We start from the raw sequence: 13,714 nt of genomic DNA on the forward strand, positions 1-13,714 counted from the left end.
TATGCAGTTTCTGTCAAAGGTAACACTGTCGTGATGCAGTGTGCTCAGACTAACTTGGGTTAACCCCCTCGATTACGTTCTGAAATCCCTTTTTTTTTTAGCGTTTTCCCTGGAAATGATAAAAACGCTCCCCGAAGCTGCATCAACAAAATTGTGGTTGAACCCGGTCAGTGGACATTTTACCTCGATGTGGCCAAACTCATCAGGACCACAGGGTTGCACAACGCCAACATTGCATGTGGTTTCTCACTGTAACCGCGGTGCTATGAAAGCCATCTTATCTGTAGTAAGAGCTCACGATAGGAGCAGATAATGCTAAAGAACAATCAAAGGTCCCTCCTGATAGAGACTGGAGGTTGCTCGCTGCTAAAACTCTTCGTTCTCACTCTACATCGCCAAGCCCACCCAACACGCTGAACCTTAAGTTCCTGTGTGAAAGGATGGAGCCATGTTTGCGTGTGTGTGTGTGTCTGTGTGTCTGTGTGTCTGTGTGCATGTGTGTGTGCACGCATGCCTGTTTGCTCCACTGCTCTGTGAATGTGTGTGTGTGTGTGTGTGTGTGTACAGCCAGCATGTTTCAAACAGTTCCAGCCCAGTTGATCACTGACCCCCCCCCCCCACGACCCCTCACACCCCCACCCTGACAGGCAGGTGTGATCTCGCAGCAGTGCGCGGGTGCGCGTGAACCGGTCCAGATGGGAGGCCCCCCTCCCCCCAGCTCTGTCCAGCACTCCTCCTCCTAATACTCTACCACTCCTCCCAGTGGCTCAGACAGAGTGAGAAGCCGTATTTACAGGCTGCTTTCTGGAAGCAACGATGAAATGGTACCAAGACTGGCACAAGTCTAGCGGATGAGCCCAAAGGGTTCAAAGGTCAGACTGCGTGTGGGCGGCGCGACAGCTGTTCTGAATGCAACACTTGAAATCTCTTTGACCCCTTTTTTTTTTTTGAAACAACGTTGTAGATATGATGGTTTTGTTTCCCTCTTTTTTGATGTTTCTTTTTTTCTCATCTTTTGCCAAACACCCTCGGAAGGGAAGAAGAAAATGTCCTATTTTACAAACATCGTTGTCCATAATATATATATTTATATTTTATATATATTTTTTATACTCTCTCTCTCTCTACCCACGGTGCGCCGTCGCTGCTGGGCCTGTAGGGGGCGCCCTACATGCATCCCACGCAGCCGCACTTGACCGTCTTCTCCACCTCCTCGCTGAAGGAGGTGCCGTCGCTGCACTCGAAGGTGTATTTCCTGCGCTTCATCCGCTGGCTGCTGCAGCAGGCGCCGGTGTCGCAGGCCCCGCTGCACTCCACCCACGACACCATGCGCGTGGTCTGGCAGATGGCGTAGCCGCGCTGCACCTGGTAGAAGTCCCGCACCGGCTCCCCCCGGCACTCTGACTCTGCGGAGCAGAAAAAGGCAGTGCGTTGAGGCCAGAGAGCACAAGCGCAAAATCCCACATCTGAGCGTTTCTTGCCTGTGAATATCAGTACGTCAGTCAAATTCAATATGTGCACAGAGGATAGGCCTGTGTCAGACATATTGGGCATGTGCGCACCGGAGAGGCCTGCGTCAGGTATATCAGGTTCAATATTAGTTATGATTATCCTTGCTGTAGTGTCTACAGTGCATCAGCAATGTAATGGAAAAGGGAATGATTTGCATTTGGTGTACTGGGGCTGCTTTCTATACTGCCAATATCAAACTCCAATAGTATGGAGACTCAAACTGGTCAGTACGCACAAGCCCAACCACATAATGGTTTCTATAAGGCACAGGGATATTAGCCTGTTACTGTGCCTTTACTGCACCTTTTCAAACTTTAGAGGTCTCAGAATTTGATATCAATAATATCATAAATTTATACTTACGATGACAACAAGGATGATAATGACGATCCTTATTATTACTGGGGTGTTATTACTTCTTGGGGTAACTGTAGGTCATATTCATACAAATATCTGTGATCGTCTTCAGATTCTTAGTACTGAGTTAACATCAACATCTGAGTTCTCAGCTCCAGCTGTTCAAGAGCACATTTATCCAACATCAGTTTGAATCAAGCTCAAGCTCAAGCCCTAACCCTGACCCTTTAACCCTAACTCTGACACCTCAAGTCAGAGGGGAAGCAAACAGCAGAAAGCATCATGGAACTGTTTGAAAAATTGTTTGTTAATCCCGCCAATCCTAATCCTAAATCCACACTTTATGAGCTGGCATCAATTCCTTGCTTATCTTTCTGTTTGAATAGAAACGCATGACCCATGCTTCTGGATCTGCACAGTCCCCGCTCAAACTCAAATATAAATGTATGTGCTCACTTGCAGCAAAAACACAGATGAATCAGCCACCAGCATACAATTAAGGGGGAAGGGGGCATGTCCTGGCCTTTATGATGAGCCCAGAATCCAAATGAAAAACCACCCTTCTAGTCTAAGTTGCCTCCAGCATCTCCATCCGTACTGAACTGCTGGTGGGAGCTAAGGTGGGTCACAGAATTGAAAGATAAGAGAATAATTGCAACTGAAATGCAATTCTAGGTTCATTTGTGATTGCAGTTATCATGCCTTTAAGATGTGCTGTCTTCATCTGATGCACATATTTGCAGGAACCCAGAGCCAAATGAAACCTCCACTGATAGGACATAGAAACAGTCCACCTCCACTCCATAGAACCGATCCTTTTATTATTTAAAATGCCACTTCAACAATACGTCTCATGAATACTTCACTAGCAGTGCCATCGAAGTATAATGGCAACACCATCCAGGTGGCTGTTAAGAAAACTATCGATTTGAACCCCATTTTCCTGCTTCAGGGGGACCTCTGTTCTGTTAACTTTCCACAGGCAGGTGATAATCTGATGCCCAAGAGCACCTGATCTAATGTATATTTTATCTCTGTATGTTTTTGTGCAGCTGTCACCTCCCTCGCGCTGCGTGTCTCACCTGTGTCACACAGCTCCCCGCTGTAACCGCTCTCGCAGTGGCAGTAGGCCTCGCCCGCATCCGAGATCTGGCACCGGCCGTGTTTGCACTGTAGCCGCTTGCAGGGGTTGAACAGCTCACCCTGCTGGTTGCACAGGGCACCGCGGTAACCTTCTTGACACTCGCAGCGGTAGGACTGTGCGTCCAGGGGGACACACTTCCCATGGACACATCTGTATGCGTGAACACACACACACACACACACACACACGCACACATTGCATCAGCATGGTGAAATCAAAAACATAATAGAACGTCTGTTAGGATAGCGTGTTACGGTGGCTTTGGAAAGCATTCAGACCCCTTCACCTTCTGCACACTTTTTTTGTACTATAGACTTAATTGAAAATGGAGTTTTGGCTTCACACAATAACCCATAATGAAAAAGTGAAACATCTCATTTACAGAAGTATTCAGTGCTTCAACTGAGCTCAGGTGCATCCTCTTTGCTTTGCTTATCCTTGAGATGTGTCTAAGACTTAACTGGAGTTCACCTGTGGCAAATTGAACTGGCTAGACATGATTTAGAAAGGCATACTTCTGTGTATATAAGGCCCCACAATTCACAGTGCATGTCAGACCAAAAACCAAGCCATGAAGTCCAATGAACTCTCTGTACACCTCCGCAATCAAACTGTGTTGTGACATACATCTGGGCAAGGGTATAAAACAATTTATAAAGCTTTGAATATTCCTAGGAGTACAGCGGGCTCCATCATTGTGAAATGGGAGAAGTCTGGAACCACCAGAATCTTTCCTAGAGCTGGCTGTCCGGCCAAACTCAGTACCCAGGCAAGAAGGGCCTCAGTCAAGGAGGTGACCAAGAACCCTGTGGCCACTCGAACAGAGCTTCAGAAGTCCTCTGCAGGGATGGAAGAACTGGTCAGAATTCAGAGAAGAATGGATGCAGCCAAATAGAGAGGTTCTTGTTGAAAACCTGCACCATAGTGCACACAACCTCAGACAGGGGTGAAGGTTCATCACAACAACAACCCGAACCACACAACCAAGACAACACTGGCTTGGCTTTGGGTGAAGTCTCTGAATGTCCTTGAGTGGTCCAGCTGAAGTCCAGACATCTGTCACAAGACCTGAAGTTTACAATTCATAGACGCTCCTCATCTAATCTGACTGAGCTTGAGAGGATCTGCCAGGTAGAATTGGAGAAACTGCCCAAATCCGGGTGTGCAAAGCTTGTAGACTTACCCAAGAAGACTTGAAGCTGCTGCTAATGGTGCTTCTGCACATTACTGAATACTGAAAACTTGTAAATGAGATATTTCAGTTTTTTTATTTTTAAGACATTTTTAGAAATTTCTAAAAATGTTTTAGCTTTGTCATTTTGGGTTATTGTGTGCAGATTTACTGCCGAAAGAATAATTGAATCCATTTTGTCTGTAACACAACGAAGCGTGCAGAAAGTGAAGGGGTCTGAATACTTTGTGAAGCCACTGTATATACAGGACCAAGTTAATGGTTTTAAATTCTCTGTTAAATGTAGAATTCCACTTAAATTGTCCCCTATAGGCAGAATGACACATATATTATACCTTTGGAGCAGAAAGGTACCTACTGTATACTCCACTCATGACATAGAATGGCACATACACAGTATACTGTACTAATGGTGCAAAATGGTACAAATACTATACCAACGGAGTAGAGAGGCACATATGCTATACCCATGGAGTACAGTGGCACATATGCTATACCCACGGAGTACAGTGGGACACATGCATAGACCAGTACTCACTTGCTGCCCTGGCAGGGGTTGCTGGCAGGCTGGTCGCAGTGTGGCCCGCTCCAGCCGGGCTGGCAGTGGCACACGGGCCCGGCGGTGCCGTCGGGCTGGCAGATGCCGTGCAGGCAGTAGATCTTGCGGCAGGGCTCGCAGCCCGGCACCACGCCGGGCTTCATCTGGGTCTTGGTGAAGTCCTGCAGCTCGTTGTTGATGTAGAGGTTCTGGATGCAGCCGTGGAAGCTGGAGCCGTTCTGGATCTGCCAGAGGCGGAAGGCGGCGGAGTGGACGTCCAGTGGCATCCCTGGGGAGGGGCGGAAAGGGGAGGGATGAGAAGCGGGGGAGAGCGGGGCGAGCGGCACACCCACACAGCAAACACAGGGCTGGCATGAGAGTGATGGAGAAAGAGGAGGAGGGGCGTTTCAAAGCGCCGGCAGCCACATTGCCAGGGTCACGTGTCAAGTGACTCACTGGATCACTCCCCAAACTAATGCTGGCAGAGAGTGAACAAAAAGCATCAGCAGGATGCTCATTCCATCACAATATTTATAATTCTGCAGATCAGAAAATCAGAAAAATACATATCAATTCATATTAAGTTGACAGTTCACTTTCGATCTTTTTTAAGAGAGTGGCCCTTCATGGCCTTAAATTAAAATGACCTCATCTGTAATCTTGCCAGACTGTTGCACAATTTTAATAATATTTATATTATTAAATAATGTGGAGCTCAGCGTTTTTGAAACATTAAAAAGAAAGAGTGAAGGTAAAAAATGGCAAAGCACAGATTCTCATACAGTGAGACACAGAAACAGACACACAGCACAGGACAGTCAACATCACATCACAAGATCAGAACAGCTCAGGCCTTTCCTGATACCAGACACAGCTGTCCTTTTCATTGACTCAGTTCAAACAAAAGGAACTGGATCAGCTGCCTATCAGCTTTTGGTTCAGCTGATCAGAATTGGATCAGCTATCCCAAGAGAAACAGCTATACAATGTCCAATATTGCTTGTCGTAATTCTGTTCTCAAGAAAGGTCTGACTGGATCCAAACCCACCTGGTACAAGTGAAGAATACTGGTTGTATGTAAAAAAAAAAAAAAACAACAAACAAACTTCAACAGGCAAATATCACGTTACGTTTTAAGATGAGACTGTATCTGTTAGGACAGAGAGCGCAATATCTACTGACTGCTTGTCTGTTGGTCCTCATAAGGGTGAGAGTATATCATATTGTTAGATCTCATGTCTGAAGCCAATTACTTTGCAGACTCTGCTGGAACAGAGACTCTACAGAAGCAGTGTATTGTGGGAATGTCACCTGGGGGTGCTCTAGCAAACACAGTCTGGGAGATGGGCTGGGGAGGAGGGGGGGGTTGCGGTGTCACAGAGCGAGGGGGAGGGGGGTGATCGACAGAAGTGTAATTAAAGAGTGCCTGCGATGTAGGGTGGAATCTGCAGAGGGCCCCTACCCCCCACATATAGCGGAGCCTCTCCGGTCAGGGGCCGGATTTTCCCCAAACTGTCCATGGTGGTTGGGAGCCCGCCATCAATGGACAGGTTCACCATCTGGTCAAAGGTCACCAGCTCCACTGTGTGGAACTGGCCATCGTTGATGGTCTCCGTGCTGGAGAAGGACAGAGAGGAAGAGAGAGGGAGAGACAGAGAGATGAAAAGAGAGACAAAGACAAAGAAAAGATTGAAACATGCCTTTCTTGTTACTGGTTGAAGGTAAAATGGATCCTGACTGGCTGAAACATACTATGACTGCCACTCTGAATAAGTGAACTCATATGCATGTCTGCATCAACCTGAGGGAGTACTGACCTGTAGATGGCATGGCCAGGCTGGCTGCCGGGGTCGTAGCTGACCTTGACATGACCTTGGTACAGCTCCACTGCGATGGGGTCATTGTCTCCATTGTACAGGAGGATGCCATTATCCTCTGCAGTGGACACCTAGAAACAGAGAGAATTATGGGAGATCTGTGTGTGCGCGTAAGCAGATGCTGGTTTATGTGTGTGTGTGTGTGTGTGTTTAAGGGAGAGAATGCATAAGTACTTGCTGGCAGTCTGTGGGATATCTGTGACTTGTGTAAATGTGTAATTTCTGAGTATTCTCTATGTACTGTATGTGTGTGACTGTGTGTGTGTATACATTTCAGGGCTGGCAGTGCAGTGTGAAACAGGTTTCTGGACTTGTAATGAGAAGGTGGCAGGTTTGAATCTTTAATGGGTCACTGTAGCCACAGCCTACAGTAAGGTGGTTATTTGTGAGAATTGTACTTAGATTGTTGGTTGTTTGAGCTGATTCTGTTTCTCAGCTCAGTTTCTTTGTTTTACTATTTTGCTTACATTGCATAATTTGTGGTAAATGTTAGCTCAGATTAGATGTCATTCAGCCCCTTTGAGTTTTTATCTCACTGACACAATCTTTATGTTAGCTCTCTATTTAAACTAAAACTACAACTAAATGCAGCGTCTCAGCGATTCCTCCACAGGTGAGTGACGGTACCTGCAGCGTGATGTTGGCCTGAGGCCAGTTCTTGAGGTCGCTCAGCAGCAGGTAAGAGTCCCGGTCCACAAAGTTGACGCTGACGAGCTTCTCGCAGCGCGGGCCTCCGAAGCCGGGCAGACACTGACACAGCGCCCTGCCGCCTCGCTCCACACAGGGGGCGCTGTTCTGACACTCCGCCAGGTCGCAGAGGGAGCGGGGGGCGGACGAGACCTCACACAGCTGCCCGCTGCAAGGGGGAACAGAGGGGAGGGGAGGGCAAGGTGGTGAGGCATCAATGCGGTTCACCTTTAACACTGTTTAAACCTTTGCTAAGCGCTTCAATTTCTACTAAAATGGTTGCAAGACAACCGCCAAAAGCAGGTTTAGCGTTTGCAGGTGGGTTTCAGTTTCACTAGAATCTGATTCGATCTTTAATTTGCGGAAAATAAACTCACACAGAAGCCATGCTATGTTAGAGGGAGATTAGGGTAGAGTCACATTTGGCCGATGGGCTGGGCCAGTGGCGTCGTTAGGCCCGATCATTCAGGGCTATAGCCCTGAATATTTTAAGCCTAGCCCCGAATATTTTTGCCCTGAAAAAGGAGGTTTTTATAGCAGCACAACAGACAGACTGTGTAACAGAGCAGAATTGACTTGCAGCGTCCGAAGGTGTGATAATATTTATGTATTATAAAGGTAGATATAACCCCCTCAACCTACCGATGTCGATCTCACTTCACAAGCCCCAGGAAAACTTCACTTAGCCCCTGATCTTTTCAATAGCTAGAAACGGCCCTGGGCTGAGCTGAGCCTTAGCCCTTTCGGTGTGTGTGACGTGGAGCACGGGTAGTGGCTGGTCTCACCTGTAGCCCTCGGTGCAGTCGCAGGAGTAGCCGTTCACCTCGTCCACGCAGCGAGCACCATTCTGGCAGCGGTGCTCCTCGCAGTCGTCGTAATCCACGCTGCAGTCGTCACCCACGTAGCCAGGGGCGCACACACACCTGCAACACACACGCATACGCACACAGTTACCAGCAGAATGTCATAGTAGGATGGAACTTCTAATACCTACGGGCCTGATGAAGTGTGGGTGTGGCTTCAGCCCTGGGGTTGGAGTCTGGTTTCTGGGGGTTGGGGTCTGAGACCTGGGGGAGGGGTATTTGGGAGTAGAGCCTGAGGTCAATGAGTGGGGCCTAGTTTACTGGGGAGTGGGGCCTGCTGGCTGTGCCTGGTTTCTGTTGCCTAGGGGAGGAGTCTGCTGTTTGGGGGTGGAGCCTGAGCCAGGGGTGGGGCCTTCTGGTTGTGCATGATGCCAGTGGCCTGGGGATGGGGGATGTGAGATGGAGCCCTGGGATGGGTGTAAGCATGTGCACAGGGGTGAAAGGAGGTGGCGCACTCACTTGGGGCCAGTGGCAGTGATGAGGCAGGTGGAGAGATGCTTGCAGGGGCTGCGTCCCGGGGCACACACATCCTCCATCTCCTCACACATCTCCCCTGCATCACACGGAGAGAGGGGGGGACAGGGGAAGAGAGGGAGGGGGGGAGGGAGAGAGACCAGGGATTGAGCGCATCGTTCAGACAACTTCACCTGACTGAGTGTGTGTTCTCCAAATAACACCAACAAGTAAACGTACATGTGACAATGCGCACACATTCTCCTGTCTCATTCCATTACTCATACATGACCTACTTTGCCATTTCCAGCCCATCTTTTTCACAGGCTTGTCCTACTATGCCTGTGTAATCATATCATTAAGATAAATCACTGCCTTGAACATTACATGCAAGTATGATAACCAACCCAGTTATTTGCTCAAATGACAGTACAGCATCTATTGTATTTCTTGTTATAAGGACAGTTTTTTAAAAACATGGACTGTCACTGGCAGGTAGGAGCATCTGTATGGTAGATAGTGACGACGTTATGTGACTGCCATGCACCGTAAGTGAAGCTTTTCAACAAAGAGGGGAAGCACTTGGACATTTGGACACTTGGACATACCTGTGTAGAAGGGAGCGCACTGGCAGGTGTAGTTGTTGACTCCGTCCACACAGGTGGCGCCGTTCTCGCAGTCGTTGTCCTCGCAGTCGTCCACGTTGACCTCGCAGGTGGGACCCTCAAAGCCCAGGGAACAGGCACAGCTGTAGGGACAGGCAAGCGCCACCCAGTCAGTCAGCAGGTTTCGCATTCCTGTGACCTCTACCCCCTGCTCTGTACACACCCACGAGCAGTTCAGCCGCTGTGCTGCACTCACCAAGGAGGGAATAGTTATCATCATCAGTTTGCATTATTTATAGACTGTGAACTGACACGGCAGCAAACAAGACTGGAGCTCATGCAGTACACTGCAGAGAGCCTCCTTAAATGAAAAAAATCAGTGCCATCATTTTCAGGTTTGTGGCCTGAGGTGACTCTTCTCTTTGTAGTTAAATCCTGTTATCTTCTGTTTTCTCTGTTTCCCTCACATGTTGCTTACACTGTATGAAAGCTGCTGCTATGTGTAGGGTTAACGTTACGGTAAATCATTTAACTTTGAGAGCTGGGCTCAGTTGACAATGAAAACCACACCAACAGCGGCGTGCCTCAGGGTTCAGTTAAAGGCCCTCTCGTTCATCATTTGTGCAGTTTCCCTGGGTGGTCGTATCCGCAGGGAATTTCATTCCGCCACGGATGTATCATAACATGTTCAACTCTGTATAAAGTTACACAAAGAAGGTTATTCTCTTTACCTCATTCCTTGTATCCTCTCTCCTGCTTTGTTGTGTAATCCGCTCCCCCCGTGCTTGTGTATGCTGCTACGTATTTCACTACAAGCACTAACCTGAAGGCTCCCTCCTCCTCCTGGTTGAGCTGGCACACGCCCCCGTTAGCACAAGGGCTGCTGACGCAGGCGTTGAGGGCTGTCTCGCAGTTCTTGCCCTTGAATGAGAGCAGGGAAATGGCACAGGGTCAGATGAAGCCACAGGGCCCAATTACACAGGGCGCATCTGGATGGTCTCAAGCTAACCCAGACATTATGAGGTATTGTGCTGCCAGAGGGACACAGCTCCGAACCCAGTCAGGCAGAGTACGGCAGTGTGGACTCACCTTGAACCCTGCAGCGCAGGTGCACTTGTATATGTCCACTGGGTCACTGTGGCAGGTGCCGTGGTTCTGGCATGGGCTGGACAGGCAAGGGTTGCACTTGGCCAGGACAGTAGGATCAACCACACCTGCATAAAAAGTGACCATACTGAATTACTGCCACTCATGCACTGGGCACTGTGTGCTACCGCAAGACTGAGGATATAATCTAACCAAGCATTTAACATGCCATTTGATATCAATTCAAAAAACAACAAAAGCATACCATTGAAAACCAGTGACCTCTGAAGGGCAGGTTTACCCTGTGTGCTTGAAGAAGGAGAGATGAATCCTGTACAGCACCACGCTCCTCTCTCACTCACTCACTCTATCGCTCTCTCTCTCTCTCTCTCTCTCTCTCTCTCTCTCTCTCTCTCTCTCTCTCTCTCACCTTGGCACTCAAACTTCTTGGCGGGCGTGGTGAGCAGCAGTTTGCCCTCCATGCCAGGCGGGCCAGCACAGCGGGCGATCCCGGGCTCCTTGTAGCCCGTCTTCACCCAGTCAGAGAGCCAGCGCAGGCGGCAGTCACAGTACAGCGGGTTTGCACCGATGGCCCTGAGACGCAGGGAAGCACAGTCGGTTACTATCAGAGACAAGCGAATGTCTGTGGTGCAGAGGGGACAAGTGCGTCTGTAAGCACAGAGAGAGGGCACAGTGTGTCTACAGCACACAGCTAGGGGACAGTCTGTCTCCAGATAGGACAGTGTATTTACAGCAGAGGGAGAGGGCACAGCGTGTCTCTAGTAGAGAAGTAGCGCACTGTGTCAAAAGCACAGAGAGAGGGCACAATTTGTCTAAAATATAGAGGGCAGTGTGTCCATAGCACAAAGAGAGGAAAGTTTGTCTAAGAGAGAGAGAGAGAGAAAGAGAGATAGAGAGAGAAGTCACAGCCAGCAGTCATGTAATGCGGGTACAAGACAGATTGCCTCTCTACCACCCAAGCTTAATTTTTTTTTAATTATCTTTTCGAGAAATAAATGTACTTCAAAAAGTGAGAAACACATATCAATTTCTGTAATTGTAAGACTTGAAAGCTCCATCCAAACAGATTGAGCCAGGCATTTCCTGGCAGACGGCTCTGCGCGTTAGGCAGCCTTTCAAAAACCCCATTTATGCCAGCCAGGGGAGCGGAACCGATCAAAGAGCTGCGTTTGGGAGGAGGAAACAAGCCCCCTGAGCTCAAACAGAGAGTGTGGGCGTTCAGGACAGAGGCGGAAATGACAAAGCACCAGTCCTGCTTTTGTCAGTGTGAAAAGGGGCTCACTAAAAAATGGGCTCCTCCAAGGAGGTGATGTATGTGTGTACAAGATGTTAAGACGTTTTCAGAATTGATTTGCGTGTTACAGTTAAACTACAAAGACACACAATTTTTCAAAATCAAGTTGAAAAAATCTATTGCAATAATGGATGTAAGCAATGATCTGTGCAACAGTGTATGAAATCTATTCTTTTCATTACTTGAAATTCTTTAGATTAATTTCTAGATATCGCTTCTGTTATTTAACCAATCCTTTGGTAAATTCTGTTAGTATAAAAGTCCATTGCATCAAAAACGACTTTCTTAAAACACTGCCATTAGATGTCACACCCTAGCTAGTGCTGACTAATGAATTAAAATATTTCTCTGGTTAAAGTAGGGAAGATCGGTCACTAGATCGAACATTCTGCTTGCTCACAGGCTTCAATTTAGAGAAAACCCTGTGCAGATGCACAGACCATTATGTAATATGGATGCTCCAGGCCAGTCACTGGTGTCCTCTATCAGGCCATCCAGACAAGATAAAGCTGCACAGACCTGTGGTCTCCCTGATTTCTTTGTTGCAGTACATGACATGACCAGCAGGTGGCCACCCAGACCTTCGGACAGAAATGCATGCAGACACTCTCCTGCATTGTCAGGCTGCTGTAGAAGCATGTTTCAGACCGAAGGCCTTTACTTCCATGGAAAGAGGGGCTTTGACAGTAACATGAAACAGACACATCCTGAAATTTCAGGCATTTTTGTAAAATCATAACATTATGGCAAGGATGGAAATAATAGGTTTAAATCATGTTTCCTTATGAGCTGTAACTTGTTTCAGGCAATCTGTTACATTTCCAGGATTTCAGAAAAACTACACTTTTATCTTGGGCAGTTTTGAAATCAAAACACCAGGGAATCCATTTAAAGGATAGTGGTTAAATATAATTTCAGAAAAGACTTACTGGTATTCACTGAAAAGTGCCAAGGACAAAACATGAGATTGCAATCAATGTCATCAATTTATACCCAAGTGGAAGGTAAATAAAGGGCTGGATACAGGCCTCTTTTTTACACAGTCAGATAAACACATACCTTCACCCCCACCCCCCCCCCCCCCAACCCGTTCCACTGTGAATCAATGCTCCTCCATTAGTTGGGAAAACAAGCTCATCTTTCAGACGGGTGTAATTAGTGACGTGTGCAAACATGGGCAGCACTTGGCTGGGATTGATGGCACAGCGGCCGCCATGCATCTGAGCCCCTGCTGATGAGGCCATCGATCGCAGGACAGGAGGGCTGACGCAAGGCCTTCACCTGCACACAACACACACACACACACACACAACCATACAGTCACGTACACATGCACACAACCATACACACACACATATACACACACACACAACCGTACACAGTCACACACACACACACACACAAACCGTGCACAGTCACACACACACATGCACACAACCATACACAGTCACACGCTCACACACATAACCATAAAGACTTACACACATACACGCACACATCTGTGTGAGAGATTTCTCCACTCTCCACACGCCCCCCCCCCACACACACACACACACACACAATCAAACACGCAACGCTACAGACACTGAGCGTGAGCCTGACGGGGGACACTGGACAGCGCTGTGGCTGGCCCGCGTGACGCATTTCTGAGGCTGCTGACAGCGCAGCCACCGTGGAGGCGTTTCCGCTCTGGCACAGTGGCAGCCTCCGGCCCGCTCTCCTCCGGGCCTACTGACACCACAGGCCGGGACAGCCGGCACAGATGCGCCCGGCACAGAAGCAACCCATGGAAAAGGTTCAGCTGGACATCCCCACACTGAAGGCACTTTCCCAAGGGGCTTGGTTTCGCATTCTGACAGGCTTTTCAGTGGAAACCTCAATGATCTATTACCGTTCATTTCGAGCTTCAACCAGACATGCATGTTTAATGCTGCCTGTGCAGTAAATTACCAATCATTTTCCAGAGGGCGGCTCTCAGTGTCCTTTTCAGGGTCATGGGAACTGAAGTGCAGTGTACTGAACACGTGTGCGCTCAGAACCACAGTTCCGCGTGCTGAATTTGTGTGCACTTGTGTGCTGCGTACT

The 13,714-nt window shown here is 48.2% G+C and overlaps 1 protein-coding gene across 2 annotated transcripts in view; it reads right to left on the reverse strand.

The window, feature by feature from the left end:
* Positions 1-503: 503 nt before the first annotated feature.
* Positions 504-13,714, reverse strand: part of slit1a (slit homolog 1a (Drosophila)) — a 115,025-nt gene continuing 101,814 nt past the window's right edge. The window contains exons 26-37 of one of the 2 annotated variants that reach the window (XM_036546316.1): positions 10,745-10,908; positions 10,318-10,442; positions 10,052-10,149; positions 9,232-9,371; positions 8,630-8,723; positions 8,093-8,230; positions 7,248-7,476; positions 6,561-6,691; positions 6,206-6,360; positions 4,744-5,032; positions 2,952-3,163; positions 504-1,406 (exon numbers count right to left, since the gene is read on the reverse strand). In XM_036546316.1, coding sequence (XP_036402209.1) covers positions 1,168-1,406; positions 2,952-3,163; positions 4,744-5,032; positions 6,206-6,360; positions 6,561-6,691; positions 7,248-7,476; positions 8,093-8,230; positions 8,630-8,723; positions 9,232-9,371; positions 10,052-10,149; positions 10,318-10,442; positions 10,745-10,908 — 2,014 coding nt within the window. In that variant the 3' untranslated portion in view covers positions 504-1,167. Of the gene's footprint in view, positions 1,407-2,951; positions 3,164-4,743; positions 5,033-6,169; positions 6,361-6,560; positions 6,692-7,247; positions 7,477-8,092; positions 8,231-8,629; positions 8,724-9,231; positions 9,372-10,051; positions 10,150-10,317; positions 10,443-10,744; positions 10,909-13,714 lie in introns of both variants that reach the window. The other variant, XM_036546315.1, reaches the window with a different exon arrangement.

The sequence above is a fragment of the Megalops cyprinoides genome, chromosome 15, assembly GCF_013368585.1.
Source record: "Megalops cyprinoides isolate fMegCyp1 chromosome 15, fMegCyp1.pri, whole genome shotgun sequence".
NCBI classification, from domain to species: Eukaryota; Metazoa; Chordata; class Actinopteri; order Elopiformes; family Megalopidae; genus Megalops; species Megalops cyprinoides.